The sequence below is a fragment of the Gymnoscopelus microlampas genome, assembly GCF_963454915.1.
Source record: "Gymnoscopelus microlampas genome assembly, chromosome: 1".
NCBI lineage: Eukaryota > Metazoa > Chordata > Actinopteri > Myctophiformes > Myctophidae > Gymnoscopelus > Gymnoscopelus microlampas.
In genome coordinates this window covers 27,471,264-27,488,080 of record NC_139962.1, presented here as the reverse complement: position 1 = coordinate 27,488,080, position 16,817 = coordinate 27,471,264, and the positions used below count along the sequence as shown (strand labels likewise).

Here is a 16,817-nt window from a genome sequence, read left to right as displayed (position 1 = left end):
TACTTAAGCCTGCTAGTACAGAATATTCAGGTGCCAATAAAGCATATCAACATTTATAAGCTGAAGTGATAAAGGAAACCTCTGTCCATCTAGCCTACCCAGTTTTGTGTGTGTGTGTGTGTGTGTGTGTGTGTGTGTGTGTGTGTGTGTGTGTGTGTGTGTGTGTGTGTGTGTGTGTGTGTGTGTGTGTGTGTGTGTGTGTGTGTGTGTGTGTGTGTGTGTGTGTGCCTGTGCGTGTGTGTGTTCGTGCTTTTTACACTCGAGAGAAGTGAGGAGACACGCTTGATCTGCTCTGCTCTGTTTGACGGTTGTTTTCTCACGTTGTCACCGGCATGGTGTGCTGTGGTGTGGTGATGGTATTATGTGCTGTGGGCCCAGCTGAGTGCAGGAGAGAAAGAGCAGAGCAGAGGCACCCCTGGCTACTAGCCCTCGCCCCTCCACCCCGCCCCACAACCATCCCCAGACACCTTATTGTGAGAAAAGTCTCGGTTGAGCCCTCTGGGTCCCATGGGCCCATCGCCTCGCTAAGTGCTGGCCAGTCTGAAAGGCACAGTGTCCTTGAGCCCGCCTCACTCTTTCCATTCTCTCAGAAGGCTTTGTCTCATAAGCCAGGAGAGCAGGGGCAGAAAATGCCAAAATTACACCCATGCCACTAGAGCGGAGATGTCATTTGCTGTTGTTGTCACCGTGCGTTATTCGTAATGTTTTGCATGGAAGAAATTTGCACTTTTCTGCAGGAATTTTGAAATTCACACTGCATTTACTGTATAGCTTTTGTATCTTGAATGACACAGGCCTTAATGTCAGCGATGAATAACACGGGGCAGGGCTGCAGCAATAGTGACGGTACATGGGATATAAATAATTGAATAACATACTGAAATAAGGCCATATTGCTGTCATTTAGTTTTTGCTTCCAGAGGCTGAATCTCTGTTGTGAGTTAGTTTTGATACCCGAGAAGTTCTGTGCTATTGCAACCACTGAATACAATTTGTTTTCTGCGATTCTTTCCATGTTTTTTAGCACTTAAAGCGAAGCACATGGGAATCCCAAATCAATCTCCAGCCAATCTTAAAACAATAAACGTGTATATTCTGGAGCCCAATAACACAGACTAATGGAAACCTGTTGGATATAATTTTTAGCCATGTGCCTCCACTATTTTGTGGGTGAGGCTTCTGAACGACCCCTGTGAGTGGTGACATCATGACCACATCCTCCTGCCACATTGGCGCTGTATGTGTCCCAGTTCGGGTCCCCCTGTGGCCAGGCTCCCAGAAGCCACTGCTCCCTCGCCACACATGGGCTGCAGCTGGACCACCTTGGGCCACTCCAACGGTTTTGCAGCTGCTCTGAGATCTGTGGTTACATACATAAGATATATATATGTGAACGCAACCGTAGGAAAGAGACTGTACGGAGACCAGTAGGGAGAGTTCATTTGACGCAAACATAATCATCAGGGCCCTCAATGCAAAACCGAAACGTTGTATGCAAATCCACCCCCCTCCACGGAAAGAGGTTTAATTAATGATGTCAGTTCATAAAAAGAGGATACGTTCCTATCCGCCGCGCTGCTTTAATTAAAGACATGCTTTATTATTATAAGAGGAAGATGTATGCTTTGCTCTGTGTTCTTAATTCTTCTTTGTTACTTTTGTACTTTCTTGCCCTCACTTTTTCTTCTTTTTCTTGTTTTTTTGTTGTTCTTCTTGCTTGTTGCCTCTATCACAGTTAAAATGGTTGTCTATGTATTTCTCCTGCCGCAGAACCCCACACGCTGACATGGAGGGCTTTCTTCGTAGCAGCTTTTTACTGAGGTTAGTTTCATTTTCCGTTGTTGTCATTTAGGATCACAGGCAGGGGGAGGGGGGTGCGGGATAGCATGGGGCTAAACCCCCTGACTACTACAGTAGCTTTATACACTTCTATGTGTGCGTGGTTATACGTGTGTGTGTGTGTGTGTGTGTGTGTGTGTGTGTGTGTGTGTGTGTGTGTGTGTGTGTGTTTGTGTGTGTGTGTGTGTATATATTGTGAGACTGCCGGGGATTCTACCTTATTTACTGTACGTTGTGATTGTGTTCCTGTGCCACACACTGCTACCCTACAGTCAGACCGAGAGCACAGTTCAACCTCATGGACAGATGTAACCCCTCCCCTTTCCCCAGACTCTGATCTGAGATCAGACCTTGTGTGTGTCTCTCTTTACGCTGCATGCTTTTGTCTGACCACTCTGCCCTCCCCTGACTCAAACCGTCACTTGCCGAAAATAGCGGCCTGACCACGCGTGACACTGTCACACGACAAAGCAGAAATTATGCCTGATTTATACTTGGCTTGCACGCCATGTTGCGGACCGAAAACAGCAGATCTACAAGCTCTCAACGTGACACGCTGCGATGCATTGTTACTCGTTGGGGCGTGTTGTGAGCTTGCAGATCTGTTGTTTCCGGTGTGCAACTCCCACGCACAACTGAGCTCAGGCTTTAGGCTTGACACACAATTCCAGTCTGGGCCAGTGGGGGTTAAAGGCGAGGGGGGGGGGGGGGGTGTGTGGAGGGGGTGACGTACCAGTCTTGTGATCCTCTGTCGTTTCCTGTTGTTCCTGAGTGTTTGTATTCAACGTACCATGGAGATTTCCCTTTTTTTCTGTCTTTATGCTTCCTGTGATTCTAATTAAGAATTTGTGCTGTCATTACCCACAGAGGAAGTAAATAAGAGTGTATTTACCAATGGCTTCTCTCCTAGTGATCCACCTTCTCTGGGCTCCAGTCTCGCTCCCTAATTAGTCCTGGCTCATTAGAAGCCACAGCAGCAGCATCTGCCTTTCAAGGCTGCTGTCAGCCAAACTTTACTAAACCTAATGAATCCTCTTTGATTTCTTTTTTTCAAAAGGTCACTTATTTGATTAAATTAGCAGACCCCCCCCTCAGAGCTGTTGGGGGGGGGGGGGGGGGCATTTTAAAAAGGAAGTATTATTTAATGCCATCACTATCCCCTCGTTCTTTAGATATCCATTTGGAAATAATTTGTGTGATTTATTTGTACACAATACAATCCAGTCATCAAGTTATCATACTGATTGTGATGTGTGGCTGTTGATTCCCTTGTGGTTCAATTCATACAGGATATTACAGGCACCAATCCTATAGTAAGAAGCACAGCCTTTTTTTTTTTTTACTTATACGTACAATCATTCAGGTTTGAAAATAAAAATGTATTACAATCTTTCTGTGAGAAATATACTATGTATATTTTGAATACACACAATAGACCTAGCATACAATAGACATAGCATTTTTTTTTAATGTTTGAAAAATCTGAACATTTTGGAATCATTTATAAAAAAAACTTGAACACAAATCCTCTTTTCTAGGGCTCCCTGGCCCAAGATCCCTTTAGAGGATCCCTATGGGGGTCCCAGGCCAAATACATTTTAATTTGGGGGTCCTTGTCATGACAAAGTTCGAGAACCACTGATGTAGGAGACTGTATTTGACTCTAACCACCTGCCACCTGTTGATAACTAGCTGTGTTTAGAATGGTGTAAAGCTGTATGGAAATACAGAAAGCAACACCTTTTGAAATTCACCAAGGATTTTCTTCTGTCCAATGTGAACATAAACCAAATAAAGAAATATAAGGGAAAGAAAACTTGACCTTTGACATTTTTCAGTTTTGTACCGTTCTTTGGTTATTTGCCAGAGTCATTGCTGTAAAGTAAACACATTATCTCAAACCTAATCCGCATCCTTCTGGCAATGTCTGTTTTAATTAAAGGAGAAACGCCAGTTGAAAGACATATCACGCACACTGGCTGGCGGTCTGGACAATCAGGCCAAGATTAAAGCCAGGCTTTGCTTTAGGGGCAGGTCCTTTTGCTGTGTCCTGGAGGGGAGGTAGGGGACAGGAGGACAGAATCATGGGTGGATGGGTATAGGCAGTGGGGCATGTCTCACCAGGGAGGAATAACCATAACGTAAGCCTGGCTGTCACACGCAGAATAGCGAAAACAGACGATCTACAAGCTCACAATGCATCACGATGCAATGTGTTGTGAACATGTAGAATTGCATGACATTTTTAGACACATTTTTTGGGATTTTTTTTTCACCCGTAATGACATACCCAAAATATGAATGGCAGGTTGAACATGGTTAGCAATTGAATTAGGTGAAAGGGTGCTCTGTCAGTACAGCAGCTCACACTCGTGACTTAATTAATACGTACATATTTTTGTGTAGCTCTTAGAGGGGAGATGATGTCTTTTCAATCCAAGGATCTGCTTCTGAGCTGTACGGTGTCACAGATTTCCAGCACTGCTGCTCCCATTAGCAGATATTTGAATAAAGAGTTTTCACTCGTCTTATATCTTAGGAACACACCTGACAGAGTCTCGATTATTCTAATGAGTCACAAGGCTGGTTTTGAGTCACACACATGCAGCTAGTTGCAAAAGCACTCTCAGTTTTGGAATAAGAAAAAGCTGCTCCTTAATGTAAGCTGACATACGGCTATGGATTTGAAGTCATTGTAAAAAATGCTTCAGAACTTTTGAAGATGAGAGCTCATAAACAGGCGAACTCATTTATAATGCAGCTGAAAGTTTTCATGCAGTCTTTTCGAAAATAACTATAACAATCTGTTAAAATACCTTACTAAAGTAGAGGTATGTCGGCAACAAAGCGAAAGAGTTCACTGAGTTTTACAATAGGATGCACACTGTATTTCAGTGGAAGATGTGAGCCAACCCAAAACACATTTATTTCTGCTATTTGTTAAAAACAAGATCTGTCTCAAGTTCAGATCCATTTTTCATCCACTGAAGAATTTTAACAGCTTAGCTTCTTTGTTTGTGATAGACCGAGAAAGTGAGAGAGAGAGAGAGAGAGAGAGAGAGAGAGAGAGAGAGAGAGAGAGAGAGAGAGAGAGAGAGAGAGAGAGAGAGAGAGAGAGAGAGAGAGAGAGAGAGAGAGAGAGAGAGAGAGAGAGAGATGTCTCCAGCAGTCTCTGTCTAATCCCAATGGGCAGACCCTCCTACTACATCTCTGCCATTATTTGATGTAATGAAAGGAGAAAGTGTATAACACTGAGATTGTTAATTAATTTAGTCTAACAAGATGAAGATAAATGAAACCCACTGAAGGTTGACTAGGCTAAGAGGCCCACTTAGCATTCCTTCTCCCCTCCTGCTCTGCCCCTCTTCACAATGGAGCGTGGTTAATAGGTGCAGCGCCATGTTTGGACAACCTTTCCGAGCTCACACCCAGGACATTTCATTTAATTATTCTGTATTCAAAATAATATATACCAGCCTGTAATATTGTATGTCATATTCTAATCCTTAAATGGTATTGCATCGGTAATGCAGTTAATGTCATACAGTAGATATCTAATTACGTCATCTTGACATGTTGGATAAACCTCAGTCGACATACATGATGATAAACTATATCGATTTTATTTCTATTTTTTCAAATATGGACAGCGCCAGTGCTCACAATGACATGATTGTTTTGGGGGGCACTTGATTGTCTTGTGATGGATAGCTAGAAAACAAGTTGTTTTTTAACCACTTATACCTTATATACTTTGTTGACCAGGGTCCCCCCTTTCCCCTCTACGACAAATCTCTTTGTCGAAAAAAGCTGATCTACAAGCTAAAAAAAAGATATCTAAAAGCTCACAATGCATCGCAGTACAACACAAGGTGATCTTGCAGATCTGCATTTTTTTGCAGAATGGTCGCCTCTTTTCACTGAATGTTCACCTATTATGATGACATGCCCAGAATAGGGATGCTTGGGTTAATGTGGATGAATCTCACCCTTGAGATGATTTCTAGTTCAACTAGAGTTGGTTGAGATTAGAAGGGAATAGAATGTTATTGAAATGGCTATTCTCTCCAGAAACTCCCTGGCCCCTTCGCATGTGTCTGTGTGACTCCCAGCCTTTCATTATATGAATGGCTCTTCTCTAATGCGGCTCGGGGCCTATTTGAGCGGCAAGAGAGACAAAAAAAGGAGAAGGGACATTTTTCTAAAAAGCCAGACAGTTGTCTTCATCCACGGCCCTTTCAAACAAATCAGTAGTCTATCGAGCTCCTTCTTTAGTGGACTGTTTTGTACAGAATCAGGGTCTTCATGACAGCACAGACCAATCATTATGGCAACCATTCTTTGCTCCCTTAGTTCTCAAGTCACCAACAATGGGTTGTTGATTGTATGGAAAACACCAGAACAATTATGCCCTCTGTTTTGGTGGCAGGGCAGCATTTTAAAGTGTGTCCCTCAATAATGGTCTCATTATTGTTATTCTTGGAGCAGGCCTCAGGAGAAAGAAATTGTTGCTGGCAGTACGTCATTTCGCAAATTTCGATTAGCTCATCGTGTTGTCTCCAGGCAAATAGAATCATAGTTAATTAAAAGAGAGCAAGCACTGTGCCACTGACTTAAAAGGTACCACTATAGGCCAATGATAAGAAAAAGGTGGTAAAAAAGAGGGATTAGAGCTGTTACCGTAGTAACTCCAACTTCCATCAGTGAGCGAACAATGAACTTGTGTTCCTCCACCACCTAAGCCTGAAAAAATAGAAAGAGTGTTCTTAAAGGACAAACCCTTTTTAACAACAAAGTGGGATCCAGGCCTAATAGGCTCTTTGGTGGGAGTTGTTAAGCAAGACCACTGGGGGATAGAGGACTGGAAAGGTCAACATGTAATCCAAGGACAGTGAAGGTCATCCAAGGTTTTTACAATAGTGTTTTGTGTGTGTGTGTGTGTGTGTGTGTGTGTGTGTGTGTGTGTGTGTGTGTGTGTGTGTGTGTGTGTGTGTGTGTGTGTGTGTGTGTGTGTGTGTGTGTGTGTGTGTGTGTGTGTGTGTGTGTGTGTGTGTGCGCCTCCATTTGTCTGCCTGAGACACAAAAACCTGCAGTTCAGCCATTTTAGACGTGCTGGAGGGAAAGGGCAGAGAGAAACGACTGGGTGTGAGAGACGCATCGGATGGTGAAACATCACTTAGTTGTAATAGCGAAACATGCCTCATGGCCAAAACCTGCTTGTTTCCTAGCTGAGTGTATAAACACAAAATGAGATTTATGCCTGCTGAACATAACATGTCCAATTAGAAGCAGCTGTCAGAAGCTGTTTAGCCTCTGTCTCTGCTCTCTGACAGATCTTTTACTGGTCCAGGAGAAGATCCCAATCCTCTTATTTGCTTCTGACATTCTCTGCAGCATTCCTTCTTGGATGAGTCTAGAAGCAAACACAGTTCAATCTCCAGTGTTAATTCAACTCTGCATGTGTACAAATGAAACCAATTGGAGCCATATGGGTCCATTTGGTTACCTTTGTACACTTTCAGAGTTACAAATGCATAAATTAACTGTGTACCCTTAGATTGTAGTGTGCTCTTGAACAGTGTAAGCAGTTGTAGAAGACTTGCATATTACTTTTTTTTTTGGTTCCTTTACGATTTATAAAAAAAAAGAAAAATACCACCATGATATTAAAACTATATTATTCGTATACCGTTTTGAAAATATCATTAGGACCTGGAAACGGTGGTGAAAATAATAATGCTGTGTGATAAATTATGCTTAAGGCATTACCATAAAATCCTTTGCATGAACAGGAAAAACAAGTTTATGAGCAGAAATTGTTTGACAGGCTTACGGTTGAGTTGCTAAAATTCTTAAAGTGAGTGTTCTCTCCCCTCTGCAGCGTTGCAGAGTTATAATGATCCATGATCTACGATGGCACAGTATGTGTTTCTCTTTGCGTTTTATGTCCCGTATTACAGCTGCAATACGTCTGCCCACATTAAGCTAATTTATGGCCGAGGCCAGCGGAACAGCAGTACGGGTTAATGAATTTGGCATTACTAATTAACTGTTATTGAGGGCTGAATATGAATCGTGTGGTTGAAAGGGATCGCAGAGAGGAGGAGAGGAGGAGAACAGGACAGAGGGCTCTTTTGCTGCGTCTCCCTCCCTCACAGAGCGCTCCTTGGATTGTGTTCTACGCCACGGCTACAACACGAGAAGTGCACAGTAAAATACAGAGTATTCATTTGAAAACACTGCAAAAATGGACACTTTACTCGTTACATTCTGTCTCTTTGTGTTTCAGTACATATGGTCTATGCATATATATATATATATATATATATATATATTTAAAATCCTATGTACTATTCATACTTATACATACGGTATACATACGGTTTTGGTGGCGAAATAGATTTGGCATGGAAAGAGGGGAATGGACATTGGACATCTCAAGTAGATTGAGATTTTGAAGGTGTACTGAAGACCTTTCTGCAGTGAGTGTGTCCTTTTTCAGACTATGGGGGCATTATATTCTTTGAGTGTAACTTCACTTTATTGAAGGCTGTGTGGTGGGGTCTGCTCAAACAAAAAAGCACACACTGTGACAGTGTGGAACTTTCAGCAGTTATTGAGCTCTATCCTTTGTGACGTGCAGTCTCTGCTACCAGGCATACAGTAGGCTACACGCTCTCTGAGGACGATGAGATAATTTTTCGTTGCAATGAAAATACACTGCCCCCTGTGCTTGAATGTAACCAATCCTACTGTGCTATTTAGAAGGGGGAAAAAGTTTCATTTTTTTTCTTTTTAGCTGAAAACACGTCATTTTGGGGCGAGCAACTCTTGTCAAAAGACTCTTAGCGTATGGTACAATGCATTTTTTATTTCAGCATGTTCGGTCGTTTCTTATTGGCAGTTATTGGTAAGGTAATGGTTTTGTATTTAAGCCATCAGTGCACATCTGGAGGGGCTAATTGTTTCAGAAATACGTCTGCTGTAGCACACTTACAAATCCCCTTAACAAACATATGGTGACAGTATACATTGGAGATTAAATCATGGTAATTGTACCCACAATGTTTACAATAACGACTTTATATTACTCTCTCTCGCTTTCACTCTTGCTCTCTGTGCTCTCTGTGCTCTCTGTCTCTCTCTCTCTCTCTCTCTCTCTCTCTCTCTCTCTCTCTCTCTCTTTCTCTCTCTCTCTCTCTCACACAGACGCACGCACGCACGCACACACGCACGCACGCACGCACAAACAGTGTATACATAATATACATGTATATACAATAGTATATCTAAATCTGTCTCTTCTCTCTTTCACTTACAATCCATGTCCAACACATTGAGAGCTAAGCCTTTCAATTTAGATTTCAATTATCATGTTAGTTTTGTGATTAGACTTGTGTCCTCCAGGAATCAGACCTCTGTGCTCCCCTCTATTCCACTCTTCCTCCTGCAATCACGTCCCATTTGATGAATTGCGCATGTAATTACGGAAGTTATTGAATATGCAGATCACTGCTTACTCTTGGTGTGTAGTTCATAATGTGTTAACTCTTAACTGCGTCAAACAAGGGTCCCTGATAAAGACCCACTCTGATAATGAGAGAGGGCCAACGCATGCTATTAGTTAGGAATAACAGACACACCGCTAGAGCTGGGACTCAATTAAAAAGTCTCTCTCTCTCTCTCTCTCTCTCTCTCTCTCTCTCTCTCTCTCTCTCTCTCTCTCTCTCTCTCTTCTCTCTCCCTGTCACTAACTAACTAATCCTAATGTTGATCTTGGATTAGTCCAATGTGTGTACACAGTAAAATCCTTAGTGTGAATTTAACTCTGAGTATGTACAAATTGCCATTTGGTACGATTTGCACTCTGAGCGTGTACAAAAGGAACCGAATTGTAAGGGTCCTTTTGCTTCCATTTGTACACTCTTCAGAGTTGAATTAACCCTTAGAATTTTACCCAGTAGGGAGATGCCAACTTCCGTTCCAACTCTAGCACAGAGATGGCCTTCCTTGCTGCCCATGCGCAGAGTGCTTATGAGGTACTTGTAATTCCCCCTGTATTATAGCATGTTGCTACCCTACTAGTCTCACATCCCGTACCGTGATGCAATCGCTCAGAGTACAGTGCAGCACTTCACAGGCAACACCCACTGCGAGGGGGCGTGTGGGAAATCTTTTAAAACTTTTTTTAGTGGCAGCTTTTAGAGAGGCTTTTTTTCACAGCAAACTATTAATTTGGCGATGCCTCATTTATACAGGTTGCTTTTATTCACAACCTCGGTTTGAAAAATTATTATGACGCTTTATTGCCATGTAATGTTCGTGCTCAGTGTGCATGTACTCATGACACAAACTGAAGAGAGAAACAAACAAACAAACAAACAAACAAACAAGGATAGCAAAGTCAAATTACAAGGAGGCACAATGTCAACTATGCAATATCAAATATACATAAGGTGCATGGCCAAAATAGAAATACAATTCTTCTTGTGCAAGTAGAGAAACATTTGCTGAAGATATAAATAGCAGCTGATATATAATATTTTGTGTCTTTTGTGCAGGTGGGAGACATCACTTAGCATCAGATATAAGACATGTACTCTAAGTGTAAGTGATAGGACCAGTGCAGCAGCAATGGCGCGTATATTGTTTTAACAGGACAGTTGTGTAACAGACTGACAGGCTTGTGTTTTGTACATATGTACAGTACATAAAGTGATAACGCCTGTGTGACAGCCTATGTCTCCAAGACTGACATGGCGACAGGGCTCAATGCTTGTTCAACAGCCTGATGGTTGACAGGTGGAAACTGCTATAGTGTGGTGGAATGGCTTTTGATACATACTGTAGATATGGGGAGATCCACATGAGCCGACTTGTTTAAAGGTGCAGTAAGTGATATTTTTGTTATATAAGTGTTAAATAGCTCTATATTCTGACACTCTGTATTAGCAATGATTACTATCACAAAATAGAGCTTTAACTTTTCAACAATTCTTTTTTAGTTTTAACCAATAAATATAAAATACACTGCGTTTAATTGCCCTCAGCCAGTCACGGTATGATTGCTGCCACTCTGAATGATGTCACTGGTGATGTGGTGATCGTCTCAGGGTGAGTGGGAAACAAAAAATGACAATGGCCGTGAATGCTTGAGTAGAATGAGAGTTAACGGTGGTATTAGCCCTGTGTGTTTCTACATGACAGGAAACATTATTTTCGCTCCATTCCTTGACAAGAGCGATTAATGCATACATACCGCTGCCCTGGTTTAGTCTTAGACAAAAAAAAGGGTGGCAAATGTCAAATGTGTTTTGTTTTAATCTTAGATGAAGAGGGGTTAGGGTTAGATAAACAGTCCTAACTCTCATTCTCCCATGCTTCATCCAACTCTGGAGCAACAAAGACAGGTCTGTAGGTGCTTATACGTTGGTAAGCTCCCTCCTGAAGGCGACTCACTGGCCGCGGCTGGATGGGAGGGGGGAGCTGGACGCCCACAATAGTCGCTACCTTCATCATCATGGCAGGGTAACACTGTAAGAGTGACAGGCAGGCTGTGGTGGCTGATGCCGCGGATACACCTCAACATGAAGAGGCAGTATTGTCGGCTCCATCCTCCTCCAGTTGATGCGATATGAATGGTTTGCCGACCCAGTGCGTCAAGAGCCAATGCAGGGATCGAGCAAACTTGTGATGTCTTTGACGTTACATTTTTGACCCTGTGGGATTTCAGTAGAAGCTTGGATTATCGTGCGCGTCTAAACATGACGCTAGGGGCATTCACAGTGTTGGCTAGGGACACTTGGGACACTTGACCAAGCAGCCGTATTTGACAAGTTGGGAATAATGACAGGTTGTTTAATTTGACACACAATTGAGAATTGAGGGAAAAGAAAGATCGGTCCTGTATTTTTAGCCTGTGTCGTAGTGATGTAGCTGCCATTTATAGCTGATATGCTAGCCCGCCGGTCCTGGACTGCTATCCTGCTGACACCAGAGAAGAGTTTAGAGTCTGCACAAACTCTATGCCAGTGGTTCCCAAAGTGGGGTACGGAGACCCCTAGGGGTCTCTTTCAGGGAGTTCCAGGGAGTCCCTAACAAAATGTGCTAATATAGTATCAAAATCAGTTTAACTACTTTAATACGTTGGCTATCCGATCAACAAGCTCACCACGCGTTTGAAAATGTTTAATCTCTTTAAAGAATTTTAACAACACACATCTTCCCTGGCACAAAATATATATATTTTTTCTACTGTAAGTATGTGCTTTGCACCTCTCAAGTGTAATGGTCTCCAATGGCCATCGAACCTCAGGTGGTTTCACAGACTAGCAGACACAGACAGACACTTAAATCAGGGGTTTTCAACCGGAGGTATTGCAGGTGGTCCCTGGCCATGCATTAAAAAAGAAAAGAAACTTTATTTATTATTTTAACTTTTAATAACTTACAGGAGTTCTGACTGTATTGTATGTGTGATATGAAATGTGAGCTTACCATAATCACAGTAATCCTTAATCATATTCCATCATATTCAAACAAAATCACTGTATTTTATTAGATATTATATTGATATTATAGCTATTTTCTCCAGCTCCCTGTGGTGCATGAACCCCCACAGGATGGTGGTCCCTGGGTCAAAATCAGTTGAAAACCCCTGACTTAAATGATTATAGGACCCCATACAGGTACACACACACACATCCCTATGTACATGAGGCATTAACATTCAGAATGAAATCGCTGTTGATCATTGCTCAAAGGCAGGACATGCTTGGGCAAGGCGATTAAAAGGGAAAATGCTGTTTGATACCCAACATCATGTAAGCATAGAACAAGAACACGTGTGGATTCATATTGGTTTTGTTAGATGTTAATTCAATGTATCTTAAAGTGATGTTGAACCTTCTGGATGCATAGCTACCTGCATGATATAAGTCAAAATATTATTGATCGTCTTTATCTGTGAGCAATGATCTAGAAGCAATGATTCTATTCTCTCCTATTGCATGAATATAAATGAACACGTGCAAAGCAGTTTCTGCCAATATACTATAAAACAAGTTCTTGGAGGTTCTTTCTTTTTGCCAATTTCGCCCACTGGTGGATTTTTGTGACCTATTGATATTTGTTGCCCCAGTAAACTTCCATCATATCAAGGATAACATAACATAGAAAAAAAGCAGTTTATTTTGATTACAGGATAAATAGAGAACGTGACCAAGCTATTGCATAATATATTTGTTATATTTAACTCAATGACATTAATAGCAAATTTTATATACCGGTAATCCTGTATATAGAGCTAATTCAGGTGTCGTATCAGGAACAGCAGTATAAAACCCCAGCAGTACTTTGCATACTGTATCCCCCATTGCTGCTATGGTTTTCTTCTATACAGAAGGTTAAAATATGTGTCCTGCCTGTACTTTGTAACCAGTTTTTTTTCTCCTTAATTTATCTTATCACATTTTACTTGTTCGTATTATTTGATTACAATCCAGTAATATATCTACTATATTGTATTGATGTTGTTGGCCTGGCCGAACATGTCTGATGCCTCACCAACATTTCGCTGCTTGTACCTGCGTGAGTAAACAAATGAACCCTCTTGATTGTTGAATCTTGATTCAAAGCATGAAACACAGAATAGATACAGATAAGAGTAGCGAGATGAGAATAACATAAAGAATAGAATAGAATAAAATACGGTAAAATAAATGGAATTAGAGTCTGGCCCTGGCTATCTGCACTTCTTCTGAATGAGTTAACAACTTTCAATCTGGCGTCCCTATTTTGGGCATGTCATTATAGGCAAAAGAAAAGTCCAACATTTCCAAAAGTTTTCAAATGATTCCATTTCTTTTATACATTTTCAAAACTTATAGCTAAAATAGTCGATCTACAAGCACACAGCGCATCACATCTGCAACATTTTGTGAGCTTGTAGATCCGCTATTTTCATTAGGATATAAGTCTTCAGCGGTTAATGTAATGTATATATTCAGTAAGTATGTAAGTGTAATCTACAATCTGTCACCAGTAAATATACTGTAAACATACTGATACATACCTACATACTGAGGTATAGATACCTGTGCTTTTTGTGGTCCTGTCTCATGTAGACACAATGCTAGGTATTGGATTACATGACTGGTGCTGAATGTCTGTCTGTCATGGCTGTGTGGTGTAATTAAGACTGCAGCACATGGCTGTGTGGGTACTGAGCCCAGCGCTTATGTGTATTATTACGTTAATAGGATTGTACATGTTTACACCAACTGTTAGCTTAACAGGAGGTCAAGGAGGTGACTTAAACTTGAGTAATGGGCTTACTTATAAGCTCAAATGGCATTGTAGTGGCCCACAACACTCACTTGTGCACCCTGGTCAGTCGTCCCAGCTTCAGTGACCTATAATGTAAAATAATGTTCCGACACATGGATATGAGTCACCTCTGAGTTTTCGAGGCCTTTTAACTGTAAACAGCGTGTTGCAAGTGCGACGACCTTTGTCAAGTCCTGGCTATTGTTTGCAGATTGGTTACACACTCCACAGGCTGTGAAAGACACATCTGTTACCTTCAACCCAGCAGAGAGAGAGAGCAGATAGACTGAGGCCGAGGGGGTGGGTCAGGCTAGTTGGGGGCAGGAGAGTCCAGGCAGTGGGAGGTAGGGGTCTACCGACCTCCCCCTCCATAGAGTTCAGCTACAATCCCTCTGCTCTTATCAAATATTTGTCTGGCCTTCAACTGGCTATTTGCCTTGTTCTGTTTGCTTTGTTTATTTCAATCTATTTGAGGCAGCGACATAGACACAGTTTTCAGCTTTTGTTTGTTACATAATGTGTGTGTGTGTGTGTGTGTGTGTGTGTGTGTGTGTGTGTGTGTGTGTGTGTGTGTGTGTGTGTGTGTGTGTGTGTGTGTGTGTGTGTGTGTGTGTGTGTGTGTGTGTGTGTGCGTGCGTGCGTGCGTGCGTGCGTGCGCGCGCGTACAGTATGCGTTAGTACCACATGAATGCTTATTTTGTTCTCCCGTAATATTTCAAATATTTTGTTAAGATATTTTGTAGTTAAATAGACCCCCCCCCCCGCCAACAATCTAACCCTCATGAAAAGAAAAGAAAGAAAATATATATTTTTATGTAGTGTGTTACCATGTTTTCCCCTTTTTTTGCCAAAATCACAGCGGGAACTGTTGTTTGATACCACAGCAGTATAAACGTGTTGAATGTCAAGTCAGTGTTTTAATAAATCCCCCTTTAGGCTTTGTAACATCAGATATGAAACCATATTTGTTTAATGTGCTTTTGATTGATTCAGTGATTGAGATCTAAAGGGTGGTCACAAATGTTTTAGGGAGGACAAAGGGTCTCTTTGTGTGCGCTGGGGCCCCCAGTTGAAATGGAGGAGTAGTTTGAGATTACCAGATTATTTCCTACTGGCCCAGTGAGTGAGGCGAGCGTAGCCGCAGCCCTGCGCCGTGCTGTGCCGAGGCTGAGCATAATGAGTGTGGTGGCAGGGGAACCACAACAGAGCCGGGGCAGAGACTGCTTGGGAACCCGAGGCCCTGTGGCCATCGGCCAAACACAGACACAAACTCTGCCGCACTCTCGTGGTTTTTTTAAGAAAGCAATTTAGTTAATGATTTCATTCTGAAACCCTGTCATGATGCATGTGTCTTCTGCGTCTGCCAGGAAAAGAGAAAAAAAAAAAAACAACAACAAACAGAGGAGCTAACACAGAGGAAAAGGTGTTTGTAAACAGGAGTTGATCTTGACAACTGTAGATGAAGAATGACATGCTGCTGGGAATAACACGCTCCCCCATACATCACATCTGCTCTGCACGCACAACACAGATCCTGCTCGGGTAATAGATGGTGTAAGGTATATCACTTCTGGCAAAACTTGTATTTTGACAGACGTACCGCTGTGTCTTGCTAAGCATGGCTCAGGACGAAATGCAGTTGGAGCATAGTACGAGCGGTCAGACACATGGTTAGCAATAGCCTGCCGAGGCATTTTCTGTTTCAGTCAGCATCTAATCCACTACAGTGCCCGCTCTCCCGGAGTGGAAATACAGCACATTTTTCTGTTCAACCATGTCTGTCAGCTCCCTGATTTTATTAGGACTATGTTTCACATTCATTTACAGTGGGGGTTTTCTCAGCGCCGGGCCGTGAATGAAACCATCTTAGCGCTGCTAAAACAGCAGCTTGTACATGTCTTCTGTGAACCAAAATTTTTGGGCAATTACTCAGATCAATGGCAGGGGTTTCTGGTTCTGCTCCTTAGGTCTCATTTTTTATCCTGGCCTCTCTCTTTTTTTGTATCAGCTGTCAATCACCCAATGCTAACTTTTAACCACCGCCAAACAGAGCTGGGTGCCAGCCATTCATTTAATCCTTCACTTTGGTTTTCTACTCTCGCTGTCCAACCTGTCACCGCGATACACACTGTTGACCATGCTTTCTATTCAACACGGGCAAATGAATTGGTTTCAGTGGTTTAAATCAGCAATCAATGTCAGTTCCCCAACATAATAAGGCTTAATCATAAATCTTTGAGGTGTGGCCTGCCTGACCCCTATTCATCATGCCTCTGCTAGATGGCCTCATCGGGGTGGAGCAAATGAACTACCCCTGTTTTGATTTTCCGATTGACGTGTCACATGAAACGTGGCCACGCTTTTCCCCTCCCTCATCCGGCGCTGTCTTTCTTCTCACAGTCGTGCAAAGGAAGAGACAAGAGCCCAAAGACAAAGAAGGGGGGGTTAAAAAAAAGGACACATTTGTGCCCCTTGTGAGCTTGCTCAATGAATTATTATAATTAATACAGAGAGAGGAAAAGAAAAGTAGAGGGGGAGAAAAAGTAAATAGAAGAACAGGCGGTGGGACTAAAATGAAGGTAATGAGCTGTTGTCTGCGCTGCCCCTAGAATAGGGTTGCTTAATCAAAGGAGTGTTGAAGGTAATTTCCT

General features: G+C 42.2%; 1 protein-coding gene across 6 annotated transcripts in view; it reads left to right on the top strand.

The window, feature by feature from the left end:
* Positions 1-16,817, top strand: part of sox6 (SRY-box transcription factor 6) — a 175,420-nt gene that overhangs the window by 37,680 nt on the left and 120,923 nt on the right. For 5 of the 6 annotated variants that reach the window (XM_084063620.1, XM_084063621.1, XM_084063616.1 and 2 more), the window contains one exon: positions 1,771-1,821. The exons of the other annotated variant lie outside the window; for it this stretch is intronic. In XM_084063620.1, coding sequence (XP_083919746.1) covers positions 1,787-1,821 — 35 coding nt within the window. In that variant the 5' untranslated portion in view covers positions 1,771-1,786. The remainder of the gene's footprint in view (positions 1-1,770; positions 1,822-16,817) is intronic. 6 annotated transcript variants of the gene reach the window in all.